The 25204-nt window shown below is 45.2% G+C and overlaps 1 protein-coding gene across 3 annotated transcripts in view; it reads left to right on the forward strand.

Annotated features, from left to right (window-relative positions):
• The window catches only part of ADGRE2 (adhesion G protein-coupled receptor E2), a 38299-nt gene that overhangs the window by 11596 nt on the left and 1499 nt on the right, over positions 1 to 25204 (forward strand). Inside the window, exons 10-20 of one of the 3 annotated variants that reach the window (XM_026457011.1) lie at positions 704 to 881; positions 6095 to 6202; positions 6567 to 6778; positions 7358 to 7531; positions 10020 to 10217; positions 11010 to 11245; positions 15203 to 15269; positions 15853 to 15944; positions 18435 to 18603; positions 18689 to 18799; positions 20376 to 20426. In XM_026457011.1, coding sequence (XP_026312796.1) covers positions 704 to 881; positions 6095 to 6202; positions 6567 to 6778; positions 7358 to 7531; positions 10020 to 10217; positions 11010 to 11245; positions 15203 to 15269; positions 15853 to 15944; positions 18435 to 18603; positions 18689 to 18799; positions 20376 to 20411 — 1581 coding nt within the window. In that variant the 3' untranslated portion in view covers positions 20412 to 20426. Of the gene's footprint in view, positions 1 to 703; positions 882 to 6094; positions 6203 to 6566; positions 6779 to 7357; positions 7532 to 10019; positions 10218 to 11009; positions 11246 to 15202; positions 15270 to 15852; positions 15945 to 18434; positions 18604 to 18688; positions 18800 to 20375; positions 20427 to 25204 lie in introns of those variants that run through there. The other 2 variants (XM_026457012.1, XM_026457013.1) reach the window with 2 other exon arrangements.

Below are 25204 nucleotides of genomic sequence, written 5' to 3' on the forward strand. Positions count from 1 at the left end.
TTTTTTTTTTGGTTGAGACGGAGTCTCGCTCTGTCGCCCAGGCTGGACTGCAGTGGCCGGATCTCAGGTCACTGCAAGCTCTGCCTCCTGGGTTTACGCCATTCTCCTGCCTCAGCCTCCCAAGTAGCTGGGACTACAGGCACCCACCACCTCGCCCGGCTAGTTTTTTGTATTTTTTTAGTAGAGACGGGGTTTCACTGTGTTAGCCAGGATGGTCTCGATCTCCTGACCTCGTGATCCTCCCGTCTCGGCCTCCCAAAGTGCTGGGATTACAGGCTTGAGCCACCGCGCCCGGCCCATTTTTTTTTTTTTTAAGACAGAGTTTCACTCTGTCGCCAGTCCAGAGTTTAGTGGCCCAATCTCAGCTCACTGTAATCTCTGCCTCCCGGGTTCAAGCGATTCTCCTCCCTCAGCCTCCTGAGTAGGTGGGATTACAGGCATATGCCACCACGCCCGGCTAATCTTTGTATTTTTAGTAGAGTGTTAGCCAGGATGGTCTCGATCTCCCGACTTTGTGACCCACCCGCCTCGGCCTCCCAAAGTGCTGGGATTACAGGTGTGAGCCACCGCGCCCAGCCGCCAATGCCATCTTTATCCTCCAGATAGACAGTCTCTAGGATCTGTTCCCTGGGGCTGAGCAGTTAGAGTCTCCATGCAGCCCCTCTGGCCCATGGCTCACTAGGTGTGTTCCCCCTCCCTCCAGAGCATCTTAAAGCGGTTGGATGAAGTGCTGGAGGCTCCCGGGGACCTGGAGACCCTGCCCCGCTTTCAGCAGCGCTGTGTGGCCACTCACTTGCTGGATGGCCTAGAGGATGTCCTCAGAGGCCTGAGCAAGAACCTTCCCGTTGGGCTCTTGAACTTCCGTTATCCTGCAGGCACAGGTACGTCCCTGGGTCTGCCCCAGACTCCAGCTCTGCATGCTTTCTGTCTCATTCCTTTCCCGGTCCCACCAGAGCCAAGTGACCACAGCTGTATGTCAGTGTTTCCCTCATCAACAAAGTAAAATAAAAGATGAAAAAGAAATGCATGCCAGTCTGGGTAAGATGGCGATACTCGATCTCTACAAAAAAAAAAAAAAAAATCTTTTAAATTAGACAGATGTGATGTCACACCTGTGGTCCCAGCTAGTTGGGGGGCTGAGGTGAAAGGATCGCTTGAGCCCAGGAGGTTGAGTCTGCAGTGAACTATGATTGCATCACTGTACTCCAGCCTGGCTTACAGGGCAAGACACCTCTCAAAAAAGAGAAGAGGAGAACAAGGAGGAGGAGAAGGAGGAGGAGGAAAAAGGAGAAGAAGAAGAGGAAGAAGAGGAAAAAGAAGAAGGAGAAGGAGAAGGAGGAGGAGAGGAGGAGGAGAGGAGGGGAGGAAGAAGAAGAAAAGAAGAGAGAAGGAAAGGAGAGAAAAAATAAATGCAAAAATAACATGCATTTTCATTGTAATATGAATTAGCAGTAAATAATTATGAAGATTTAAAATAACAAAGTAGAAATTCACTTCAAAAGAGAACAATTTATTTAATTTGGAATACTATAAATTAGTATCATTTGATCTATAAGTATGATTTCTTTTTTTGTTGTTTGTTTTTGTTTTGTTTTGTTTTGTTTTTTTGAGACGGAGTCTTGCTCTCTTGCCCAGGCTGGAGTGCAGTGGCATGATCTCAGCTCACTGCAAGCTCCGCCTTTCGGGTTCATGCCATTCTCCTGCCTCAGCCTCCTGAGTAGCTGGGACTACAGGCGCCCGCCACCTCGCCCGGCTACTTTTTTGTATATTTTAGTAGAAACAGGGTTTCACTGTGTTAGCCAGGATGGTCTCGATCTCCTGACCTCGTGATCCGCCCATCTCGGCCTCCCAAAGTGCTGGGATTACAGGCATGAGCCACCACGCCCGGCCAGGACTTCTAATTTAATTTTTGGTTTAGATGGCTGGTGTGAATAGTACTCTTATGAATATTGGTGAACACATTTTGGGTTGAATAACTGTTTTCGGTTATTTGGGGTATATACTAAGGAGTGGAGCTGCTGGGTGATATGGTAATTCTATGTTCAACTTTTGGAGGAACCACGAAACTGTTTTTCCAAAGCAGCTGCACCATCCTGAATCCCCACCAGAAACATACATGGGTTATCATCTCCACACCTTCAGCAAAACTTGTTACTTCCGTTTTATTTTCTTTGGTTCTGTTTTTTAATTGCTTTTATTGATACATAATATCTTAAATATTTATGAGTACATGTGATACTTTGCTGCTTGCCTAGAATGTGTAAGGATCATGCCAGGGTATCTGAGGTATCCACCACTTTGAGTACTTATCCTTTTTATGTGTTGGGAACAATTTAAGTCCCCTTTTCTAGCTACTTTGAGATATATCATACCTTCTTGTTAATTATAGTCACTCTGCTCCGCTGTCAAACACTTGGGCGGGGCATGGTGGCTCACGCCTGTAATCCCAGCACTTTGGAAGGCCGAGGCAGGTGGATCACGAGGTCAGGAGATCAAGACCATCCTGGCTAACACGGTGAAACCCCGTCTTTACTAAAAATACAAAAAATTAGCCAGGCGTGGTGGCAGGCACCTGTAGTCCCAGCTACTCGGGAGGCTGAGGCAGGAGAATGGCGTAAACCCGGGAGGCGGAGGTTGCAGTGAGCCAAGATTGTGCCACTGCCTTCCAGTCTGGGCACCACTGCACTCCAGCCTGGGTGACAGAGCGAGACTCCGTCTCAAAAAAAAAAAAATAGAACTTATACTTTTTATGTAACTGTATGTCTGTACATGTTAACCTACCTCTCTTCATCCCAGTGATACAGGAGTGAAAAAGAAATTATTTAGGCAGTTAGCAAAGGTAAGAGAGTCCTCAGTAAGGTTTCCCTTTTAATAAAAACCAGCCCCCAAATCATTTCTTTTCTAACAACGAGCAGCCTGAAAAATCAAGCTGCAGACATAGAGAAGCAGGCTGGAAGCTTGCACAGGTGAATGCCAGCAGCTGTGCCAATAGGGAAAGGCTACCTGGGGGCCAGGCATGTTCAACATGGAAGCTCCCTCTTCCCTTATCTTTGTCAGCCACGTGTACAGTACAGAAGCAGGCAACATGGAACCAGCCAGGTAAAGAATTCATTTGCGTAATAAAAGATTAGGCTGGGGCAGCCAGCTTCTTCATGCTCCATGTAAATGACTCACCTGTTCCGACCAATCTTTGAGCCTTATGTAAATCAGACACCGCCTACCCAAGCTCATCTACAAAACTTCGTGCATTTCACCACGCAACCAGAAGCCCCACTTGGGAGCCCCTGTTTCCACTCTTAAACTCACTTCTTATGTGTCCACGTCCTCAATTTCCCTGGTGTGAGACAATGAACCTTGGGTATTTACGCTTGGGTATTTATGCTGCTTTACTGGTGAGGTGGTATCTCACTGAGGTTTGGATTTGCCCTTCCCTAATAACTAACAATATTTAACATCTTTTCATGTGTTTGCCCACCATTTGCATGTCATTTTTGGAGAAATGTCTATTCAAATCCTTTGCCTATTTTTAAATGTGCTGTTTGTCTTTTGGTTGTCCAGTTGTAAGCATTCATTATACATTCTCATAGTAGACCATTTGAGATAGATGATTTGCAAAATATTTTCTCCCATTCTGTAGACTGTCTTTTCATTTTCTTCATTGTCTTTTCATTTTAATGAATAGATGTTTTAAATTTTGAAGACATTTAGTTTATCTATTTTTTCTTTTGTTGCATGTGCAATTGGTGTCATATTTAAGAATTCGTTGACCAGGGGTGGTGGCTTACACCTGTAATCCCAACACTTTGGGAGGCCGAGGCGGGCAGATCACCTGAGGTCAGGAGTTTGAGACCAGCCTGGCCAACATGGCGAAACTCTGTCTTTACTAAAAATACAAAAAAATTAACCAGGTGTGTTGGCACATGCCTGTAATCCCAGCTACTCGGGAGGATGAGGCAGGAGAATTGCTTGAACCTGGGACGCGGAGGTTGCAGTGAGCCGAGATTGTGCCACTGCACTCCAGCCTGCATGACAGAGCAAGACTCCGTCTCAAAAATAAAAATAAAAAAAGAATTCATTACCAAATCCAAGACCAGGAAGATTTACCCCTGGTTCCTCCTAAGCATTCTAGTTTTAGCTTCTAAACTTAGGTCACTGGCTTATATTGAGTAAATTTTTGTTTGTTCTGTGAGGTAGGGTCACAAATTCCTTATTTTGCATGTTACTATCCAGTAATCCCAGCACCATTTGTTGAAGAGATTATTCTTCCCCCCACTGAATAGTCTTGGTACCCCTTGTTGAGAATCAACCGACCATAAGATGGATGGGTTCATTCCTGGACTCTCAATTCTATTCTGTTATATCCTTATGCCAGTATTACTGTCAGTTTGTAGTAAGTCTTGAAATCAGGAAGTGCGAATCCTCCAACCTTGTTGTTCTTCTTCAAGATCGTTTTTGGGTATTTGGATTCCTTACAACACCATATGAATTTTAAGATGAACTTTTCTTATTCTGCAAAATAATAATAGGTTAAAATATTGATAGGGATTGCGTTGAGTCTCTAGACCACTTTGGGGGAGTATTGCGGTCTTAACAATAGAAAGTCTTCCAATCCATGAACATAGGATGTCTTTCCATTCAGAGAGGGTCTTTTATTTCTTTCAAACACTTTTGTAGGCCAGAAGCAGTGGCTCATGCCCAACATTGCCGGAGGCCACCAAGGTGGGAGAATTGCTTGAGCCCGGGAGCTCAAGCCCAGCCTTGGAAACATACTGAAACACCATCTTCACAAAAAATTTAAAAATTAGCTGGGTGTGGTAGTGAGCAACTGTAGTGCCAGCTACTTGGGAGGCTGAGTTGGAAGGATTGCCTGAGCCCAGGAAACTGCAGTGAGCTATGATCGTGCCACTGCACTCTAGCCTGACCAACAGAGTAAGACTTTGTCTCAAAAAAAAAAAAAAAACTCAAAAAACTTTCCTATAAGTCTGAGTCTCCTTGGTAAAATGTATTCCTAATATTTTTGCTGAAAATTTTTGCATCTATGTTCATAAGAAATATTAGTCTGTAATTTTATTTTCTTGTTATGTCTTCATCTATTGCTCTGTCATCCAGACTGGAGTGCAGTGGCACAATCTCGGCTCACTGCAACCTCTGCGTCCTAGGTTCAAGCAATTCTCCTGCCTCAGCTTCCCCAGTAGCTGGGATTACAGGCATGTGCCTACACACCTGGTTAATTTTTTTGTATTTTTAGTAGAGACAGGGTTTCGCCATGTTGGCCAGGCGCCTGACCTCAGAGCAATATTGGCCTCATAAAATTATTTAAATAGTGTTTCCTCCCCTTCCGTATTTTTGAACAGGTAAAAGATTCATGTTCATTCTTTTTTAAGCTATTGGTAGAATTCACCAGTGAAGTCATCTGGTCTGGGTTGTTCCCTTTGAGAGGTTTTGATTACTGATGTGATCTGTGTAATCTGTTATAGGTCTGTAGGTCTGTTCAGATCTTCTATTTCTTCTTCTTCTTTTTTTTTTTTTTTTTTTTTTTTTTTGAGACAGACTCGCTGTGTCACCCAGGCTGGAGTGCAGTGGTGCGATCTCGGCTCACTGCAAGCTCCGCCTCCCAGGTTCACACCATTCTCCTGCCTCAGTCTCCTGAGTAGCTGGGACTACAGGCGCCCGCCACCACACCCGGCTAATTTTTTGTATATTTTTTAGTAGAGACGGGTTTTTTTTTTTTTTGTATTTTTAGTAGAGATGGAGTTTCATCTTATTAGCCAGGATGCTCTCTATCTCCTGACCTCGTGATCCGCCCGCCTTGGCCTTCCAAAGTGCTGGGATTACAGGCGTGAGCCACCGCACCCGGCCGATCTTCTATTTCTTCTTGAGTTGGTTTCAGTGGTTTGCGTGTCACTAGGAATGTGTCCATTTCATCTAGGTTATCTACTTTGTGGATATACAGTTGCTCATACTATTCTCTTCTGATATTTTGTAACTTCAGCCTGTATGTGTATATACTATATAAATTAAATCATAGTATATCAACCACTGTAGGCACGATTCCTAACCTAATTCCCCTTTATATAATTCCCATAACTCATAGAATTTTCCCTGGAGGTGCAGAAGCAAGTAGACAGGAACGTCACCTTGAGACAGAATCAGGCAACGATGCAGCTGGACTGGAATCTGGCACAGAAATCTGGTGACCCAGGTAATGGCTGAGATGGGGAGGTGGTCAGTGAAGCTTCGTGGTGGGACAAGATGCCCAAGAATGTGAAAAATAAGAGATTTAAAGATTAAAGGGAAGTGTGGGGTGGGTGGGGTGGGGCTGTAAGAGGAGAGCCCATCTGAAGAGGAAGGGACCTTGTTGGGGACCCCGAGATATTAACTGTGGCCTTGTCCTACAGGATGTGATACACATAGAACTAAAGATTGAAGGAAAGTGTGGGATGGGTGAAGCCAGAGGAAGGTAGCCCATCTCCATGAGTAGAAAGTTCTGTGCGGGGCAGAGGAACTCTGGTGTGGACCCAGAGATTCAACCTACTCCAAGATTCAACCTTGGCCCTGTCCCACAGGCCCTTCTGTGGTGGGCCTTGTCTCCATTCCAGGGATGGGAAAGTTGCTGGCTGAGGCCCCCCTGGTCTCGGAGCCTGAGAAGCAGGTGGTTCTGAATGAGACACATCAGGGCTTGCTCCCCATCCTGCTCTCAGATGTCATCTCTGCCTTTCTGAGCAACAACGACACCCAAAACCTCAGCTCCCCAGTTACCTTCACCTTCTCCCACCGTGTGAGTGCTGGTGGGGTGGGGGGCGGGGTGAGGAGTCTGAGTCCAGGCATAGCCTTGCTGCCCAGCTCAGCCCTGGGGCTCAGGGGTCTTTGTTACGGGTACATTATCTCCCCAGGAAAGTCAGTCCTTCCCAAGCCGGCTTTGGGTGAGCATCTCTGAGCATCAGACCCACCCACCAGCTCACACATGGGTCCTTTTTTATTTTTTATTATTTTTTATTTTATTTTATTTTTTTGAGATGGAGTCTCGCTCTGTCGCCCAGGCTGGAGTGCAGAGGCGCGATCTTGGCTCACTGCAACCTCCACCTCCCAGGTTCGGGTGATTCTTCTGCTTCAGCCTCCCTCGTAACTGGGACTACAGGTGTGTGCTACCACACCTGGCTAATTTTTGTTTTGTTTTGTTTTGTATTGTTTTGCTTTTTTTTTTTTTTTTCCAGTAGAAATGGGGGTTTCACCATGTTGGCCAGGCTGGTCTCGAACTCCTGATCTCAAGTGATCCACCTGCTTCAGCCTCCCAAAGTGCTGGGATTACAGGCGTGAGCCACCACGCCCGGCCCACACCTGTGTTCTGTTTCTGCAGTCGGTCATACCAAGACGGAAGGTGCTCTGTGTCTTCTGGGAGCATGGCCAGAATGGATGTGGTCATTGGGCCACCACAGGCTGCAGCACGATGGGCACCAGAGATACCAGCACCATCTGCCATTGCACCCACCTGAGCAGCTTTGCCGTCCTCATGGCCCCCTATGATGTACAGGTGAGACCCTTAGGAGAGGCTACACTCTGCATTTATTGCTGTGTAACAAATCCCCACAGACATAGCAGCCTTTAAAAAATTGCATTATCTCACAGCTGTGGGTCAGCAAGCTGGCAGAGCAAGACGGCTTTTCTGCTTAGGGTCTTACAAGACTGACATCATCATGTCGCCCCACCCCCAGGGCTGCCGTTTCATCTGAGACTTGAGGTCCTTCTCCAAGCTCCCTGGTTGCTGGCAGAATTCAGTTTCTTGTGATTGTAGGACTGAGGTCTCGCTTTCTTAGCTATCAGGAAGGCATCGCATTCAGTTCCTAGAGGCCACTCACATCCTTTCTCACATGACCCTCTGGCAACCTTTCAGCATTCCTATCTGGAGGCCAAGGAAAAAATATTCCTTCATGCAGAATCCCTCTTAAGGTTTGTATCAGTCGGGGTTCTCTAGAGGGACAGAACTAATGGAATATATATATATATATGTATGTATGTATAATGGAATATATATACATATATAGTATATATACTCCTATATATTATATAGTATATATGTATATATACTCCTATATATTATATATACATATATAGTATATATACTCCTATATATTATATATACATATATAGTATATATGTATATATACTCCTATATAAAATATATGTACATATATAGTATATATGTATATATACTCCTATATATAATATATATAATATACTCCTATGTATGCAGGAGTATATTAAGTATTAACTCACACGATCACAAGGTCCCACGATAGGCCATCTGCAGGCTGAGGAGCAAGGAGAGCTGGTCCGAGTCCCAAAACTGAAGAATTTGGAGTCGGATGTTCAAGGGCAGGAAGCATCCAGCACGGGAGAAAGATGTAGGCTGGGAGGCTAGGCCAGTCTCTCTTTTCACATTTTTCTGCCTGCTGATATTCTAGCCACGCTGGCAGCTGATTAGATGGTGCCCACCCAGATTAAGAGTGGATCTGCCTTCCCCAGTCCAGTAACTCAAATGTTAATCTCCTTTGGAACACCGTCACAGACACACCCAGGATCAATACTGTGTATCCTTCAATCCAATCAAGTTGACATCCAGTATTAATCATCACAAGTTTTGAATCTGATTCTCCAGGAAGAGCCCAGATCTTGTAAAGACTCATCTGATTAGGTCTGGCCCACCCAGGGTAAACTCTGCCTTTTTTTTTTTTTTTTTAGACAGGGTGTCTGTCACCCAGGCTGGAGTACATTGGCACAGTCATAGCTCACTGCAGCCTTGACCTCCTGGGCTCAAGAGATCCTCTTTCCTTAGCCTCCTGAGTAGCTGGGACTACAGGCATGCACCACCAGGCCCGGCTAATTTTTGTGTTTTTACTAGAGACAAGGTTTCACCAAGTTGGCCAGGCTAGTCTCGAACTCCTTACCTCAAGTTCCACCCACCTTGGCCTCCCAAAGTGCTGGGATTAGAGGCATGAGACACCATGTCTGGCCCACCTGACTTTCTTATCTCATCACTTGGAGTAGATCCAAGGGACATCACTATCCGATCCTGCGGGAAAAAAAGGGCCAAACCACCCTTTTGTTTTCCATCGCAGGAACATCTTATCAATATCCTCCCAGGCAGCAAGCCCCTCCCAGCCTGTAACTACCCCTCCCAGCAAGCCCCGCCCAGACCTGTAACTACCCCAGCCTGTAAGCGGCAGTGGATTCTGGCACGCAGCTAGCTCCCTGCTCCACAAGTCTCATGCTGGACATAAACCTGCATTGCTGCAGAGCTACCAACTCTCTCTCTGTCTGTCTTTCTTTAACCCTCACCTTTCCTTCGAAACCTAACGTGCTCACACCTGGAATCCCTGTGCTTTGGGAGGCTGAAGTGGGAGGATCACCTGAGCCCAGGAATCCGAGACCAGACTGGGCAACACAGAAAGATCCTGTCTCTATGAAAATTTTTTAAAAGTTAAGCCGGGTGTAGTGGCTCACGCCTGTAATCCCAGCACTTTGGGAGGCCGAGGCGGGTGGATCACAAGGTCAGGACTTCAAGACCAGCCTGGCCAAGATGGTGAAACCCCGTCTCTATTAAAAATACAAAATTATCCAGGTGTGGTGGTGGGCGCCTGTAATCCCAGCTACTCAGGAGGCTGAGGCAGAGAATTGCCTGAACCAGGGAGGCAGAGGTTGTAGTGAGCTGAGATCGTGCCACTGCACTCCAGCCTGGGCGACAGAGCAAGACTCTGAAAAAAAATTCGCAGGCCATGGTGCCATACGTGACTATAACGCACACCTGTTGTCACCTGCATGACTACCCTTGTCTTCCCAGACACCCAAGAGGCTCAGGTGACACCTTCACAAATCAAATTAAATTGGTGACACCTTCACAAATTTGCCTGGCTGCCTCATTCTTGAATGTGCTATGCCAAAATAAAAATTAAACATGGTGGTGGGGTCATTGTCCCAGAGCAAGAAAGCATAACTGTGAACTCTTCGTTTTGGGGTCCCAGGAGGAGGATCCTGTGCTGACTGTCATCACCTACATGGGACTGAGCCTGTCTCTGCTGTGCCTCCTCCTGGCGGCCCTCACCTTCCTCCTGTGCAAAGCCATCCAGAACACCAGCACCTCACTGCATCTGCAGCTCTCGATCTGCCTCTTCCTGGCCCACCTCCTCTTCCTCGTGGCAATTGATCGAACCGAACATGAGGTATTGACAGCGGTGTTCCAGGGGGCTCCCTTCCTTGATGCAGAGGATGCTGGCTCATGGAATGATATGGCATTGGATTCCTTAATATAATGGCCCAGCGGGGCGCAGTGGCTCATGTCTGTAATCCCACCACTTTGGAAGACCGAGGGGGGTGGATCACCTGAGGTCGGGAGTTCTAGACCAGCCTGACCAGCATGGATAAAACCCATCTCTACTAAAAATACAAAATTAACCAGGCGTGGTGGCACATGCCTGTAATCCCAGCTACTCAGGAGGCTGAGGCAAGAGAACCGCTTGAACCCAGGAGGTGGAGGCTGTGGTGAGCCGAGATCGCACCACTGCATGCCAGCCTGGGCAGCAAAAGTGAAATTCTGTCTCAAAAAAAAAAAAAAAACCATATATATACACACACGTATATATATGTGTGTGTGTATTTTTTATATATGTGTGTGCATATATACACATATGTGTGTATACACATATGTGTATGTGTGTGTATATGCGTATATATGTGTGTGTATATATACGTGTATCTATATGTGTGTGTGTGTGTGTGTGTATGTGTGTATATATACATATATATATATATATATATATATAGGCCCTTGAGTCCTGGGGAATATTAGAAGAGAACACCACCAATTTCCCATTGCCTGACTCAACTACAAAGTAAATATTCTCTACAACGCCATCAAATATCTCAGAATTCTCCCCAACAGCATGGTACAGGAGAAGCCATGGGTCACACTCAAATCTGACCGCCGCTCTGGACGTCTCTTACTTCTCCCCCAGGTGCCGTGCGCCATCATTGCTGGTGCCTTGCATTATCTCTACCTGGCCGCCTTCACCTGGATGCTGCTGGAAGCCCTGTACCTCTTCCTCACTGCACGGAACCTGATGGTGGTCAACTACTCAAGCGTCAACAGATTCACGAAGCAGCTCATGTTCCCTGTGGGCTATGGAGTCCCAGCTGTGATAGTGGCCATTTCTGCAGCCTCCAGGCCTCACCTTTATGGAACACCTTCCCGGTTCATGCAAATTCCCACAGTCCTTATCTTCTCCGGCATAACTGTGGCCATTGCTAGAACCTAGATAGCATTTTTATGATACCTGCTTTTAATCAGATCAGGAGGGATTTTAGGCTCTGTTGGTTGGATTACACTGCAGCTCCTCACTCTTAGCTATTGAGTTTATTTCAATTACATTTCAAACTAGGCATTGTAGAAGAGGGTTTTCGGAAATTTTCTGAATGAAAGAAAGGGCAAGTCTTTGGAAAGTACAAAGAGGACAAAGACACTGTGTCATAATCCCTAGGGCATCTTTCTGCTAGAAGATTATAATAATTAAGGAGGGTCAGGCTCAGTGGCTCACGCCTGGAATCCCTGTGCTTTGGGAGGCTGACACAGGAGGATCACTTGAGCCCAGGATCTTGAGACCAGCCTGGGCAACACAGCAAGATCCCTTCTTTACAAAACTTAAAAAATTAGCAGGGCATACTGGCACACACCTGTAGTCCTAGCTACTCAGGAGGCTGAGATGGGAGGGTCGTTTGAGCCTAGGAGTTCGAGATTGCAGTGAGCTATGATTACGCCACTGCACTCCAGCCTGAGCAAGAGAGAGAGACCTTGTCTCTAAAAGATACTAATAATAGTTAGGGATAATGTATTTAAATCTCTCTCACTGAAATAGCAAGAATGAAATCAAAGTGCTCATGATAGCATTTGTATAATATCTAACCTACTTTATCCAGATCTTTTAGGATGCTTCAATTTTTCATTTGAAAAAGTAGACCTGATTTGAGTAACCAAAATAATTGATATTGTCATAGTTAAGATTTAAGAGATGCTTACTTTGTGCCAGGTACTTTTCTAGCTTGCTTGTTTGTTTGTTTGCCAGTTGCACTGGTTGAACCCTCCAGGACGCTGTTGACTAGAACAGCAGACACTGTTGTCTTGCTCCTGAACTTACGGAGAAAGCATTGAGTCTATCCTCATTAATGTATGATGTTAGCTGAGGATTTTTCATAGATACCCATTTTCAGGTTAAAGAAATTCTTTTCTATTCCTAGTGTGTTGGGTATTTTGGTGATGAAACTGTGTTTGATTTTGTCAAATGCATTTCTGAAGAATATAATTTTTACTTATATGGGATAAAAATTATATGATCACATTATAATTATATACTTAGATTATTTTATTTGTAATGTATATATAAATACATATCTATATAATTTATATATTATATAAGTATATAATACAATTGAATATGATAATTATATTATATAATTATAAATTATATTATCACATTAAATTATATAATCATATATGATTATAATTATATAATCATATATAACTATATGATTACTTAATTACTTAATCTTTTGTTCTATTAATACACATAATAGAATAAAGGATTAAAATTATATGATCAGGGCCAGGCGCGGTGGCTCACGCCTGTAATCCCAGCACTTTGGGAAGCCGAGGCGGGTGGATCACAAGGTCAGGAGATCGAGACCACGGTGAAACCCCGTCTCCACTAAAAATACAAAAAATAGCCAGGCATGGTGGCGGGCACCTGTAGTCCCAGCTACTCAGGAGGCTGAGGCAGGAGAATGGCATGAACCCGGGAGGCGGAGCTTGCAGTGAGCCGAGATCGCGCCACTGCACTCCAGCCTGGCAGACAGAGCGAGACTCCGTCTCAAAAAAAAAAAAAAAAAAATGATCACATTATAATTATATGGTTATATATGGTTATTTACCTTTGAGTCCTGGGGAATATTATATGGTTATATACAGTTAATTATATGGTTATATAATTATAATGTGATCTTATAATGTGATCATATAATGATTATATAATTATATAACTATAATGTGATCATATAATTTTAATCCTTTATTCTATTAATATGTGTATTATATTGATGGATGATTAGATGTTAAACTAGCCTACATTCCTGGGATAATTGCCACCTGGTCATGGTATATGATCCTTTTAATATGTTGCAGGACTTGGCCGGCTAGTATTTTTTGAGGATTTTTGCATTCATTTTCATAAAGGATTTTGGTCTGCCGTTTTCTTTTCTTGTGATGTCTATTTCTGGGTTTGGTGTCAGAGTAATACTGGCCTCGTAGAAGATTTGGGAAGTGCTTCCTCTTTTTCTGTTTTTGGTTTGGTGAATTATTAACACCAATCCTCCAAAAGTTAACCATAGAGCTACCATATGACCCAGGTATATACCCAAAACAAATGAAAACAGATGTCCACGCAAAAACTTGTAAATGATGCAATCATAAAAAATAACAAGATCAGCCAGGTGCGGTGGGTGGCTCACGCCTGTAAAACCAGCACTTTGGGAGGCCGAGGCAAGCGGATCACAAGTTCAAGAGATTGAGACCATGCTGGCCAACATGGTGAAACCCTGTCTCTACTAAAAATACAAAAGTTAGCCGGGCGTGATGGTGGGTGCCTGTAATCCTAGCTACTCCGGAAGCTGAGGCAGGAGAATCGCTGGAACCCGGGAGGCGGAGGTTGCAGTGAGCCGAGATGGCACCATTGCACTCCATCCAGCCTGGCGACAGAGTGAGTCTCCATCTCAAAAAAAATAAAATAAAATAAAATAACAAGAGCATGTCCTTTGCAGCAATATTATTGGAGCTGGAGGCCGTTATCCTAAGTGAATGCAGAAACAGAAAATCAAATACCACATGTTCTCACTTATAAGTAGGAGCTAAACACTGGGTACCCATGGACACAAGGGAACTTCAGACACCGAAGCCTACTTGAGGGTAGAAAGTGGGAGGAGAGTGATGATAAATAGACGACCTTATAGGGCACTGTGCTGATGACCCGGTGACAAAATAATCTGTACACCAAACCACCGCAACGTGCAATTGACCTACATAAAAAACCTATGCAATGTACCTCTGAACCTAAAATAAACGTTTAGAAACATGTTGTACATGAATGCTCATAGAAGCATTATTTAAAGTAGTCAAAAATTGGAAACAATGCCTATCACTGATGAATGGATAAAAAAAGTAACATATCCACAGTGAAATATTATTCAGCCATAGAAAGGAATTTTAAGAGACCATTCAGTCATTTTATATTTATTTATTTATTTAGAAACACTCTGTCACCCAGGCTGGAGTGCGGTGGCGTGATCTCGGCTCACTGCAACCTCTGCTCTCTGTTTCCTGGGTTCAAGCCTCCCGAGTAGCTGGGATTACAGGCGTGCACCACCACACACAGCTCACTTTTTGTGTGTTTTTAGTAGAGACAGGATTTCACAACGTTGGGCAGGCTGGTCTCGAACTCCTGACCTCAAACGATCCACCCGCCTCAGCCTCCCAAAGTACTGGGATTACAGGTGTGAACCACTGCACCTGGACTCATTTTCTATTTTAAATAGAAATTTTAAATGCTGCAATTTAGGTTTTGCTCTGTTGCCCAGGCCGGAGTGCAGTGGTGCAATCACAGCTCACTCCAGTCTCAACCTCCTGGACTCAAGTGATCCTCTCCGCTCAGTGTCCCAAGTAACTGAGAATATAGGTGTGAGCCACCACACCTGGCTTTTTTTTTTTTTTTTTGTAGAAATGGGGTCTTGCTATGTTGCTCAGGCTGGTCTCAAACTCCTGGCCTCAAGCAATCCTCCTACCTCGGCCTCCCAAAGTCCTGGTGTAAACCACTGTGCCTGGCACAACCTTCCATTTTTGTTTCATCGTTAGAATGTGTCTAATTGCGTGTATCCTCCCTGAGTTGAAATTTCGGGAATCTAAGACCGTGTTCTTAGATCTCACCACTGTATCTTCAGAGCCAACCACAGACCCTATTGCTAAAGAAACACTCAATACTGTTGATGTAGGAAGGAAGGGAGGAAGTGGTGAGGAGGGAAGGAATAGATTTACATAATTGTTCCATATCTCCAAAAACCGATGCATTTTTTTTTTTTTTTTTTTTTTTAATCTCTCTCTCTTGTTCAGCTGCTGGCTCCAACCAGAAAAGGGATTTATATGGGGCTTCCTTGGACCTGTCTGCACCATCTTCTCTGTGAGTGACGTCACCTGAGCATCCTCGCTGTCCCGCTGAGGGTCATTAGAAAAACAAGATAATAAAGATGGTGATAAGAGCAGGAATGCCCCTTGGGTTGTCATGGGTTGGGTTAGGTTTCCTAAGACCACTCTTGAATCTTCAAACTCTAACACTGTTACTCAATATTTAAGAAAAAGACTTACGTGTATAATTCATATTAGACAGGCTAAGATGAAGAGATAATGGGCTTCAGGCCTTATGTGGTGGCTCACGCCTGTAATCTCAACACTTTGGGAGGCCAAGGCGGGCAGATCACTTGAGGTCAGGAGTTCAAGACCAGCCTGGCCAACATGGTGAAACCCTGTCTCTACTAAAAATAAAAAATTAGCCAGGCATGGTGGTGGGTGCCTGTACTCGGGAGGCTGAGGCAGGAGAATCGCTCGAACCCGGGAGGCAGAGATTGCAGTGAGCTGAGATTGCACTGCCATACTCCAGCCTGGGCAACACGGCAAGACCCTGTCTGACCAAAAAAAAAAAAGAAGAGAGAGAGAGATAATGGGTTTCAAATTCTATTCAACAAATCTTCTGTGGTTTCCTGAAGGTGAATTTAGCTCTCCTTCTGGTGACTCTCTGGATTTTGAAAAACAGACTCTCCTCCGTCAATAATGAAGTGTCCACCCTCCAGAACACAAGGTAAGATGGAGAAGGGGGTGACAACAACACGGACATGTATGGTTCCCAAGAGCCACGCCATGTGCCTCAATAGCCACTGAGGTCCCAGCTCAGGGTCTTTCGAAGGCACCCAGAGTAAACAGACGCAGCCATCCTTCTATGGCAGCCGTCTCAGATTCAGTGGTATCCTGTTGACACCCCAAGCAAAATGTTTTGTCCATGTCTGATCTCAGTTAGTGAATCCCGGAGCAACCAGAAGAATCTTCATTGGCTGGTAAATGGTATACATACAAAATAGGATACGATTCGACCACAAAACAGAATGAAACGATGTCATTTGCAGCAACATGGATGAAACTTGGAGGTCACTCTGTTAAGTGAAACAAACCAGGCACAAAAAGACAAATAGCACAGGTTGTCACTTACATAGAGAGGCGCTAAATAAGCTGATCTCATGGAGGCAGAAAGTAGAATGATAAGTTAGCCGGGCGTGGTGGGGGGCGCCTGTAGTCCCAGCTACTCGGGAGGCTGAGGCAGGAGAATCGCTTGAACCCAGGAGGTGGAGGTTGCAGTGAGCTGAGATCGCACCACTGCACTCCAGCCTGGGCGACAGAGCGAGACTCTGCCTCAAAAAATAAAAAGAAAAAGAAAGTAGAATGATAGATTCCAGAGGCTGGACAAGGTGTGTGAGTGGGCAAGGAGATGAAGAGAGGTTGGTTAATGGGTACAACATACAGTCAGACAGAAGGAATAAGTTATCATGCTGGATAGCAGAGTAGGGTGACTCTAGTTCACAGTATATTGTATATTTCAAAATAGCTAGAGGGGAAAATTGGAAGTGTTCCCAACACACACAAATGCTAGACACTCAAAGTGACGGATACCCTGAATACCCTGACTTAATCATGACACACTCTATACATGTTAACAAAATATCATGTATGTCCCCATAAAGATGTACAAACATTATGAATCAATAAACTAAAAGGTTAAAAACGTCTTTGGACTTTTGTAAGCAGTCCTGTAACAAAAGTGCAAAGAAGTTAGCACTTTTAAAATACAAAGAAGGCTGGGCACGGTGGCTCATGCCTGTACTCCCAGCACTTTGGGAAGCCGAGGGTTGGAGGGGGCAGATCACAAGGTCGGGAGTTTGAGACCAGCTTGGCCAAAGAGACCAGCCTGACCAACATGGTGAAACCCCGTCTCTACTAAAAATACAAAAATTAGGGGGGTGTGGTGGCATGCGCATGTAATCCCAGCTACAGGGGAGGCTGAGGCAGGAGAATTGCTTGAACCTGAGAGGCAGAGGTTGCAGTGAGCCGAGATTGCACCATTGCACTCCAGCCTGGGTGACAGAGCGAGACTCCTACTCAAAAAAAAAGTGCAAAGAATATGTACGTTTTCATGTCTGTTCCCACAGCCCAGCCTGCACCTTCATACCGTATCCTCAGTTCAGGCTCCTCGTCACTCCTCATGCAATCTTCCCTCTGGGAAAATCCTAATCAACATTAAATCCTCTATGGGGGCCGGCCATGGTGGCTCACGCCTGTAATTCTAACACTTTGGGAGGCCGAGGTAGGCGGATCACTTGAGGTCACGAGTTCAAGACCAGCCTGGCCAAGATGGTGAAACCTTGTCTCTACTAAAAATACAAAAAGTAGCCAGGTGTGGTGGTGGGCGTCTATAATTCCAGCTACTCAGAAGGCTGAGGTAGGAGAATCACTTGCACCCAGGAGGCAGAGTTGGCAGTGAGCCGAGATCGCACCACTGCACTCCAGCCTGGGTGACAGAGCGAGATTCCATCTCAAAAAAATAAATAAATAAATAAAAATAAATTTAAAAAATTCCTCTGTAGGGCTTGAGCAGTTTGTTGTTATAGGCACCCTTGTGCAAAATTAATGCGCTTTCTTCTAGGTTCCTATCATTATCCTTTCCAAATTTCGTATGTCATGCTTTGGTTGTATTTGTGATTTGAAGAGACTGTAGTTCATGAACACAGAAATCTCTTTGCATGTTCAAAAATAACCTTTTTTTTTTTTTTTTTTTTTTTGAGATGGAGTCTTGCTCTGTCACTCCCAGGCTGGAGTGCGGTGGCGCTATCTCGACTCACTGCAACCTCTGCCTCCCGGGTTCAAGCGATTCTACTGCCTCAGCCTCCTGAGTAGCTGGGATTACAGGCGTCCTCCACCACGCCTGGCTAATTTTTGTATTATTTTTAGCAAAGACCAGGTTTCACCATGTTGGTTGGGCTGATCTCAAACTCCTGACCTCAGGTGATCCGCCTGCCTCGGCCTCCCAAAGTGCTGGGATTACAGATGTGAGCCACCACACCCATCCCCCCGGTGGCATTTCTATTGTGGGCTATCATTGAGAGTAAAGATCTAAGCTGATCACAGCCCAGTCTAAGAAATCATCTACAGGGGAGGGCAGAGGACTCCATGGGTACAGATGAAATAGCCTTGATTCTGTTTCTCTGGGTGCATCACCAGCCTCCTTTCTTATTCAATGCAGGATGCTGGCATTTAAAGCGACAGCTCAGCTGTTCATCCTGGGCTGCACGTGGTGTCTGGGCATCTTGCAGGTGGGTCCGGCTGCCCAGGTCATGGCTTACCTCTTCACCATCATCAACAGCCTGCAGGGCGTCTTCATCTTCCTGGTGTACTGCCTCCTCAGCCAGCAGGTACCACTGCCCAGCTCCCACTCAGTACTCTTCCTGTCCTCACTGCTTTCCATGAGCTGACCCAGGGCATGCTTTGCCTCTGCAGGTCCGGGAGCAATACAGGAAATGGTCCAAAGGGTTCAGGAAATTGAGAACTGAGTCTGAGATGCACACACTCTCCAGCAGTGCGAAGGCTGACACCTCCAAACCCAGCACGGTAAGATCATGCATTGCTCCAGAGCATTTCACTAACCGACCCACCTGAGGAGCATGTGCCTATCACACAAGGAACCCTGGGAATACAGCAGGCGATGCCCTAGAAAGGCTCACATCTGAGTATGCCTTGACTCATTAACCATTAGCAATGATCTCAGTTTACATGTTTATTATTTTTTTTTAATCAGCCAGGCCTGCTGGGATTACAATCATAGCCTGTCATCCCAGCATTTGGGAGGCCTAGGCAAGAGGATCACTTGAGGCCAGGAGTTCAAGACGAGCCTGGGCAACACAGCAAGATCCCATCTCTACAAAAAATAAAAATAAAAATTAGCCAGACATGGTGGCATGCACCTGTAGTCCCAGCTACTCCTCGGGAGGCTGAGGTGGGACAATCATTTGAGCCCAGTAGGTTGAGGCTGCAGTGAGCCATGATCATGCCACTGCACTCCAGCCCAGGCAACAGAGTGAGACCCTATCCCAAAACTTAAAAAAAAAAAAAAAAAAAAAAATCCTTGGCTCTTACTCCTTAGGGAACTGTGCTTATCTTGACTCTCACATGCAAACACTCCTGTTGGACACCTACTGTGTGCCATACATGGTTAACTAAATGAGCAGGAACTGATCTGAAGCAGTGATGCACATTCTACTCAGAAGCATTTACCCTATTCCTTTTCTCTACATACTAGTCTATCTCACAGTCACTTGGCACCACCACCCCATAAAGGCAAGCATGGGAGGAAACGCTGTGCATATTTATGAATTAAACAGAAATAGGTGTTAACTGGGATTTAGGCTCTCTTAACAAGTCTGCCTCTACCAACTACCACTTAGTAGTGGGTAGTGGGCAGTGCCTCTACTCAGCACCCTCTACCCCCTGCAAAACTCAGAAAGAAAAGCAGTAATGGGGCCAGCGATGGTGGCTCATGCCTGTAATCCCAGCACTTTAGGAGGCTGAGGCAGGACAGCTGCTTGAGGACAGGAGTTCCAGACCAGCCTGAGCAACCCAGTGAGACCTCATCCCTATAAAGCATTTAAAAATTAGCTGAGGGTGGTGGTGTGCACCTGTAGTCCCAGCTCCTCAGGAAGCTGAGGTGAGAGGATCAGTTGAGCCCAGGAGTTTGAGGCTGCACTGAGCTATGGTTATGCCACTGCACTTCAGCCTGGATGACAAAGCAAGACCTCTTCTCTAAAAAACCATACTAATAATAGAATTAAATACATCAAGTTTTAAAAACACACGGGGCAACCTGGGAATCAGCGGGTGATGCCCTAAGAGGGCTCACATTTGAGCAACTCCTTGACTCATTAACCATTAGCAAATATCTCAGTTTAAACGCTTTTTCATAAATCAGCCAGGAACAGTGGCTCAAGCCTGTAATGCCAGCACTTTGGGAGGCCAAAGCAGGAAGATCACTTGAGCCCGGGACAACTTGAGGATCACTTGAAGCCATATTATCCTATGCCTCCATGGCATGGGATAATTCATGACATTGATGACTAATAACCAACATTTATTAATTTAGACATACAAAGTTCTCTGGTATTTTTCTCACCTCTTCTTTCGTCTTCTCCAGATTGTATGTGTAATTCTAACCCCATTTCGCCGATGAGCAAAGTAAGAATACCTGGATTTGTGTGAAATGTACAGAGTCGGCCGGGCACGGTGGCTCACGCCTGTAATCCCAGCACTTTGGGAGGCCGAGGCGGGCAGATCACGAGGTCAGGAGATCGAGACCATCCTGGCTAACACAATGAAACTCCATCTCTACTAAAAATACAAAAAAAAAAAAAAAAATTAGCCGGGCGTGGCGACAGGCGCCTGTAGTCCAAGCTACTCGGGAGGCTGAGGCAGGAGAATGGCGTGAACCCGGGAGGCAGAGCTGGCAGTGAGCCGCGATCGCACCACTGCACTCCAGTCTGGGCCACAGAGCGAGACTCCGTCTCAAAAACAAACAAAAAAAAACAACAAAAAAAACAGAAATGTACAGTCTCTTCAGCCAGTGAGATTTAAGCCTCTTGAGCCTTCCTTCCCATTTAAAGAGCCCATTCAGGGCCGAGCACAGTGGCTCATGCCTATAATCTCAGCACTTCAGGAGGCCAAGGTGAGCAAATCACTTGAGGTCAGGAGTTCGAGACCAGCCTGGCCAGCATGGCAAAACTCCATCTCTACTAAAAATACATAAATTAGCCAGGGGTGGTAGTGCACATCTGTAATCCCAGCTACTCAGGAGGCTGAGGCAGAAGAATTGCTTGAACCAGGGAGGTAGAGGTTGCGGTGAGCCAAGATTGCCCCATGCTACTATACTCTAGCCTGGGCAACAGAGCAATACTCTGTCAAAAAAAAAAAAAAAAAAAAAGAGAGAGAGAGAGAGAACAGAGCCTATTCAGCCTGGGCAACATAGCAAGACCCCATCTCTACAAAAAAGTTTTAAAAATTCCCTGGGTATGGTGGCACATGCCTGTAGTCCCAGCTACTTGGGAGGCAGAGGCGAGAGGACGGCTTGAGCCCAGGAAATGGAGACCAACCTGGGCAGCATGGCAAAATCCCATCTCTACACAAAATATAAAAACTACCTGGGCATGGTGGTCCATGCCTATAATCCCAGTTGCTTGGGAGGCTGAGGTAGGAGGATCACTTGAGTTCAGGAGTTCAAGGCCACAGTGAGCTATGATGTGCCACTGCACTCCAGCCTGGGTGACAGAGCAAGATCCCTTGTCGAAAGTAAATAAATAAATAATAATAATTTTTTTTAAGTTTTGAAAAGAAGCCCACCATACTGCCAGGCACTCTTTCTGCATTTGCATTTCTCTCATTACCTTTTTCTTTTCTTTTCTTTTCTTTTTCTTTTTGAGACGAAGTTTCGCTCTTGTTACCCAGGCTGGAGTGCAGTGGTGTTATCTCGGCTCACCACAACCTCCGCCTCCTGGGTTCAAGCAATTCTTCTGCCTCCACCTCCCGAGTAGCTGGGATTACAGGCATGTGCCACCAAGCCCGGCTAATTTTGTATTTTTAGTAGAGATGTTGGTCAGGTTGGTCTCAAATTCCCGACCTCAAATGATCTGCCCACCTCGGCCTCCCAAAGTGCTGGGATTACAGGCGTGAGCCACTGCACCTGGCCTCATTACCTTTTTCATCCAACCTGCACAATCCCTGTTTCCAACACAGGATCTTCTATTTCCTCTTCTGTTCTCACTAAATGCCCTCACCACCTATGTTGCTCTCTCTCTCTCTCTCTCACACACACACACACACACACACACAGTCCAAGTCATCATGATGACACATTGTAAACTCCATGCTCTCAATCATACAACCAAACGTGAACATCCGCCTTCCACATTCCCATATTTTGACTGAATTTCTTTTGTCCTCTCCAAAGGTAAGACTTTCACCCACACTATGGATTCCATCATCAAGCCATGTCAGTCATCCCTCTTTCCTGCTTCTGTCATTAAATCTCCATCCTGTCTTTTTTTTTTTTTTTGGACAGAGTCTCACTCGCTCTGTCACCCAGGCTGGAGTACAGGGGCACCATCTGGGCTCACTGCAAACTCTGTCTCCTGGGTTCAAGCGATTCTCTTGCCTCAGCCTCCCGAGTAGCTAGGATTACAGGTGCCCACCACCACGCCTGGCTAATTTTTGTATTTTTAGTAGAGACAGGGTTTCACCATGTTGGCCAGGCTGGTCTTGGACTCCTGGCCTCAAGCCATCTGCCCGCCTTGGCCTCCCAAAGTGCTGGGATTACAGACGTGAGCCACTGCGTCCCGCCCATCCCTGTCTTTGACTCTCCTACATCCTTCATACTTATAAAGACCTCAGTGATTACATTGAGTTCAACAAAACAATCCAGGACAATTTTCCTGTCTCAAGATCCTTTTCATAACCATATCCGCAAAGTCTCCTTCTCCATGACAGGTAGCATTTACAGGTTCTGGGGATTAGGGATGTGAACCTCTTTGGCAGGTCATTATTCTATCTATCATACCCATATAGTTTGGGTTTACCTATTGCAGAATCATCAAAATCTGACTCATATTTTAGATATTTGCATAAATATGTATCACCCTTTCACCCCACACAGCCACTGGAAATGATATACACATTGAAGGAAGGAAACATGTACTTTTATGTAGGGAATTAGAGTTAGGCCATCAGATAGCCAAAAAAGGCTTCTGAAATTTAAGTGTGTGATCAGATATTTCTGCCAACTACAGACAAAGGACCAAGAAAATCCGTTGCGTTACTTAATGTCATTTTATCTTCTACTGTTTCCTAAAACTTGGTATCTCTGGTGTTTGAAAATGTATGTGTCTTGGCCGGGCATGCTGGCTCACACCTGTAATCCCAACACTTTGGGAGGCCAAGGCGGGCAGATCACTTGAGGTCAGGAGTTTGAGACCAGCCTGGCCAACATGGCAAGACCGTACATCTACTAAAAATACAAAAACTAGCCAGGCATGGTGATGGGTGCCTGTAATTCCAGCTACTTGGGAGGCTGAGGCACGAGAATTGCTTGACCGTAGGAGGCAGAAGTTGCAGTAAAGCCGAGATTGAGCCACTGCACTCCAGCCTCGGTGACGGAGTGAGACTCAGTCTCAAAATAAAAAAAAGAAAATGTGTGTGTCTTGCTCTTATTCTGCAGTCCCTGCCATGGCTTTCTGCAGTCTTGTTTCATACAAACAGAATGTCTTGTGATCACTACTGAATAATTTCCTGAAGCACAATATTAATCTCTTGAGCATGTATTAATTATCCATTAAATACTAACTATATAAGCGAGTGAAGCTGCCCATCTTGAACCCTAGAAATTACACTGAGTTTCCTATGAACCTGGGAATAAATAACTCATACTGGAGATGGAAAAGGTATGGAAAAAAGGAATTCAGGCCTGGCGCATTGGCTTGCACTTGTAATCCCAGCACTTTGGGAGGCCAAGGCGGGAAGATCACTTTAGCTCAGGAGTTCCAGACCATCGTGGGTAAGTAACATGGCAAAATTCCGTCTCTACAAAGAATACAAAAATTAGCCAGGCATGGTGGTGCGTGCCTGTAGTCCCACCTGCCAGGAGGCTGAAATTGAATGATCGCTTGAGCCCAGGAGGTTGAGGCTCCAGTGAGCTACAATCCCACCACTGCACTCCAGCCTGGGCAACAGAGCAAGACCCCGTCTCAGAAAAAAAAAAAAAAGGAACTCAATCCTTCCTTTAAATTTTATGTGATTAACAATAGATAACACTTCTAACATTTCATTAATTTCCCACCTGCCTTCTTTTATAACTCCACATTTAAAGCAACATTACACAAACCCTGGAGCTCAGAGGTCAAGACATACATTTGGAAACAGGTAGATCTTTTTAAATGTTTTTTAATTGATCCATAGTAGACGTGCATAGTTTCTAGGCACGTGATAATTTGCTACACTCATATAAGCAAATCAGGGTAACTGGGATATCTATCACCTTCAATATTTATCTTTTCTTCATACCAATAACATTCAAATTATTCTCTTCCAGCTATTTTGAAATGTATGGTAGATTAATGTTAACTATAATCACCCTACTTCAGATACATCTTTTTTTTTTTTTTTTTGAGAGGGAGTTTCACTGTGTCACCCAGGCTTGAGTGCAGTGGTGCCATCTCGGCTCACTGCAACCCCTGCCTCCCAGGTTCAAGCGATTCTCCTGCCTCAGCCTCCCAAGTAGCTGGGACTGCAGGCGCCTGCCACCAAGCCCGGCTAATTTATTATTATTATTATTATTATTATTATTATTATTATTATTATTATTATTGTATTTTAGTAGAGACAGGGTTTCACCATGTTGGCCAGACTGGTCTCGAACTGACCTCAAGTGATCTGCCCACCTCGGCCTCCCAGAGTGCTGGGATTACAGGTGTGAGTCATCGCGCCTGGCCCAGATAGATATTTTACTGCAGCACGTTTACTTCCTCTTAACTTTGGTAACTTGGGGTTTAGGAGGCATACAAAGATGGGGCTTCTAAGAACAGGATGGAGCAAAATGAAAGCTGATATGGCCTCTTGATGTTGCCCTGACTAATATATATGGTAAGAAAACCTTATGATTAACGACTTCTTGGCCAGGCGTGGTGGCTCACGCCTAGAATTCCAGCATTTTGGGGAGGTTGAGATGGGAGGATCACTTGGGCCCAGAAGTTCAACACCAGCCTGGGCAATACAGTGAGTCCCTATCTCTACAAAAAATTAAAATTAAAAAATGAGCCGGGCATGGTGGCACATGCCTGTAGTTGCAGCTACTCAGGAGGCTGAGACAGGAGCATCACTTGAACCTGGGAGGTGGAGGTTGCAGTGAGCAGAGATGGTGCCACTGCACTCCAGCCTGGGTGACAGAGCAAGGCCCTGTCTCTTAAAAAAAAAAAAAAAAAA

The sequence above is a fragment of the Piliocolobus tephrosceles genome, chromosome 21, assembly GCF_002776525.5.
Source record: "Piliocolobus tephrosceles isolate RC106 chromosome 21, ASM277652v3, whole genome shotgun sequence".
NCBI classification, from domain to species: domain Eukaryota; kingdom Metazoa; phylum Chordata; class Mammalia; order Primates; family Cercopithecidae; genus Piliocolobus; species Piliocolobus tephrosceles.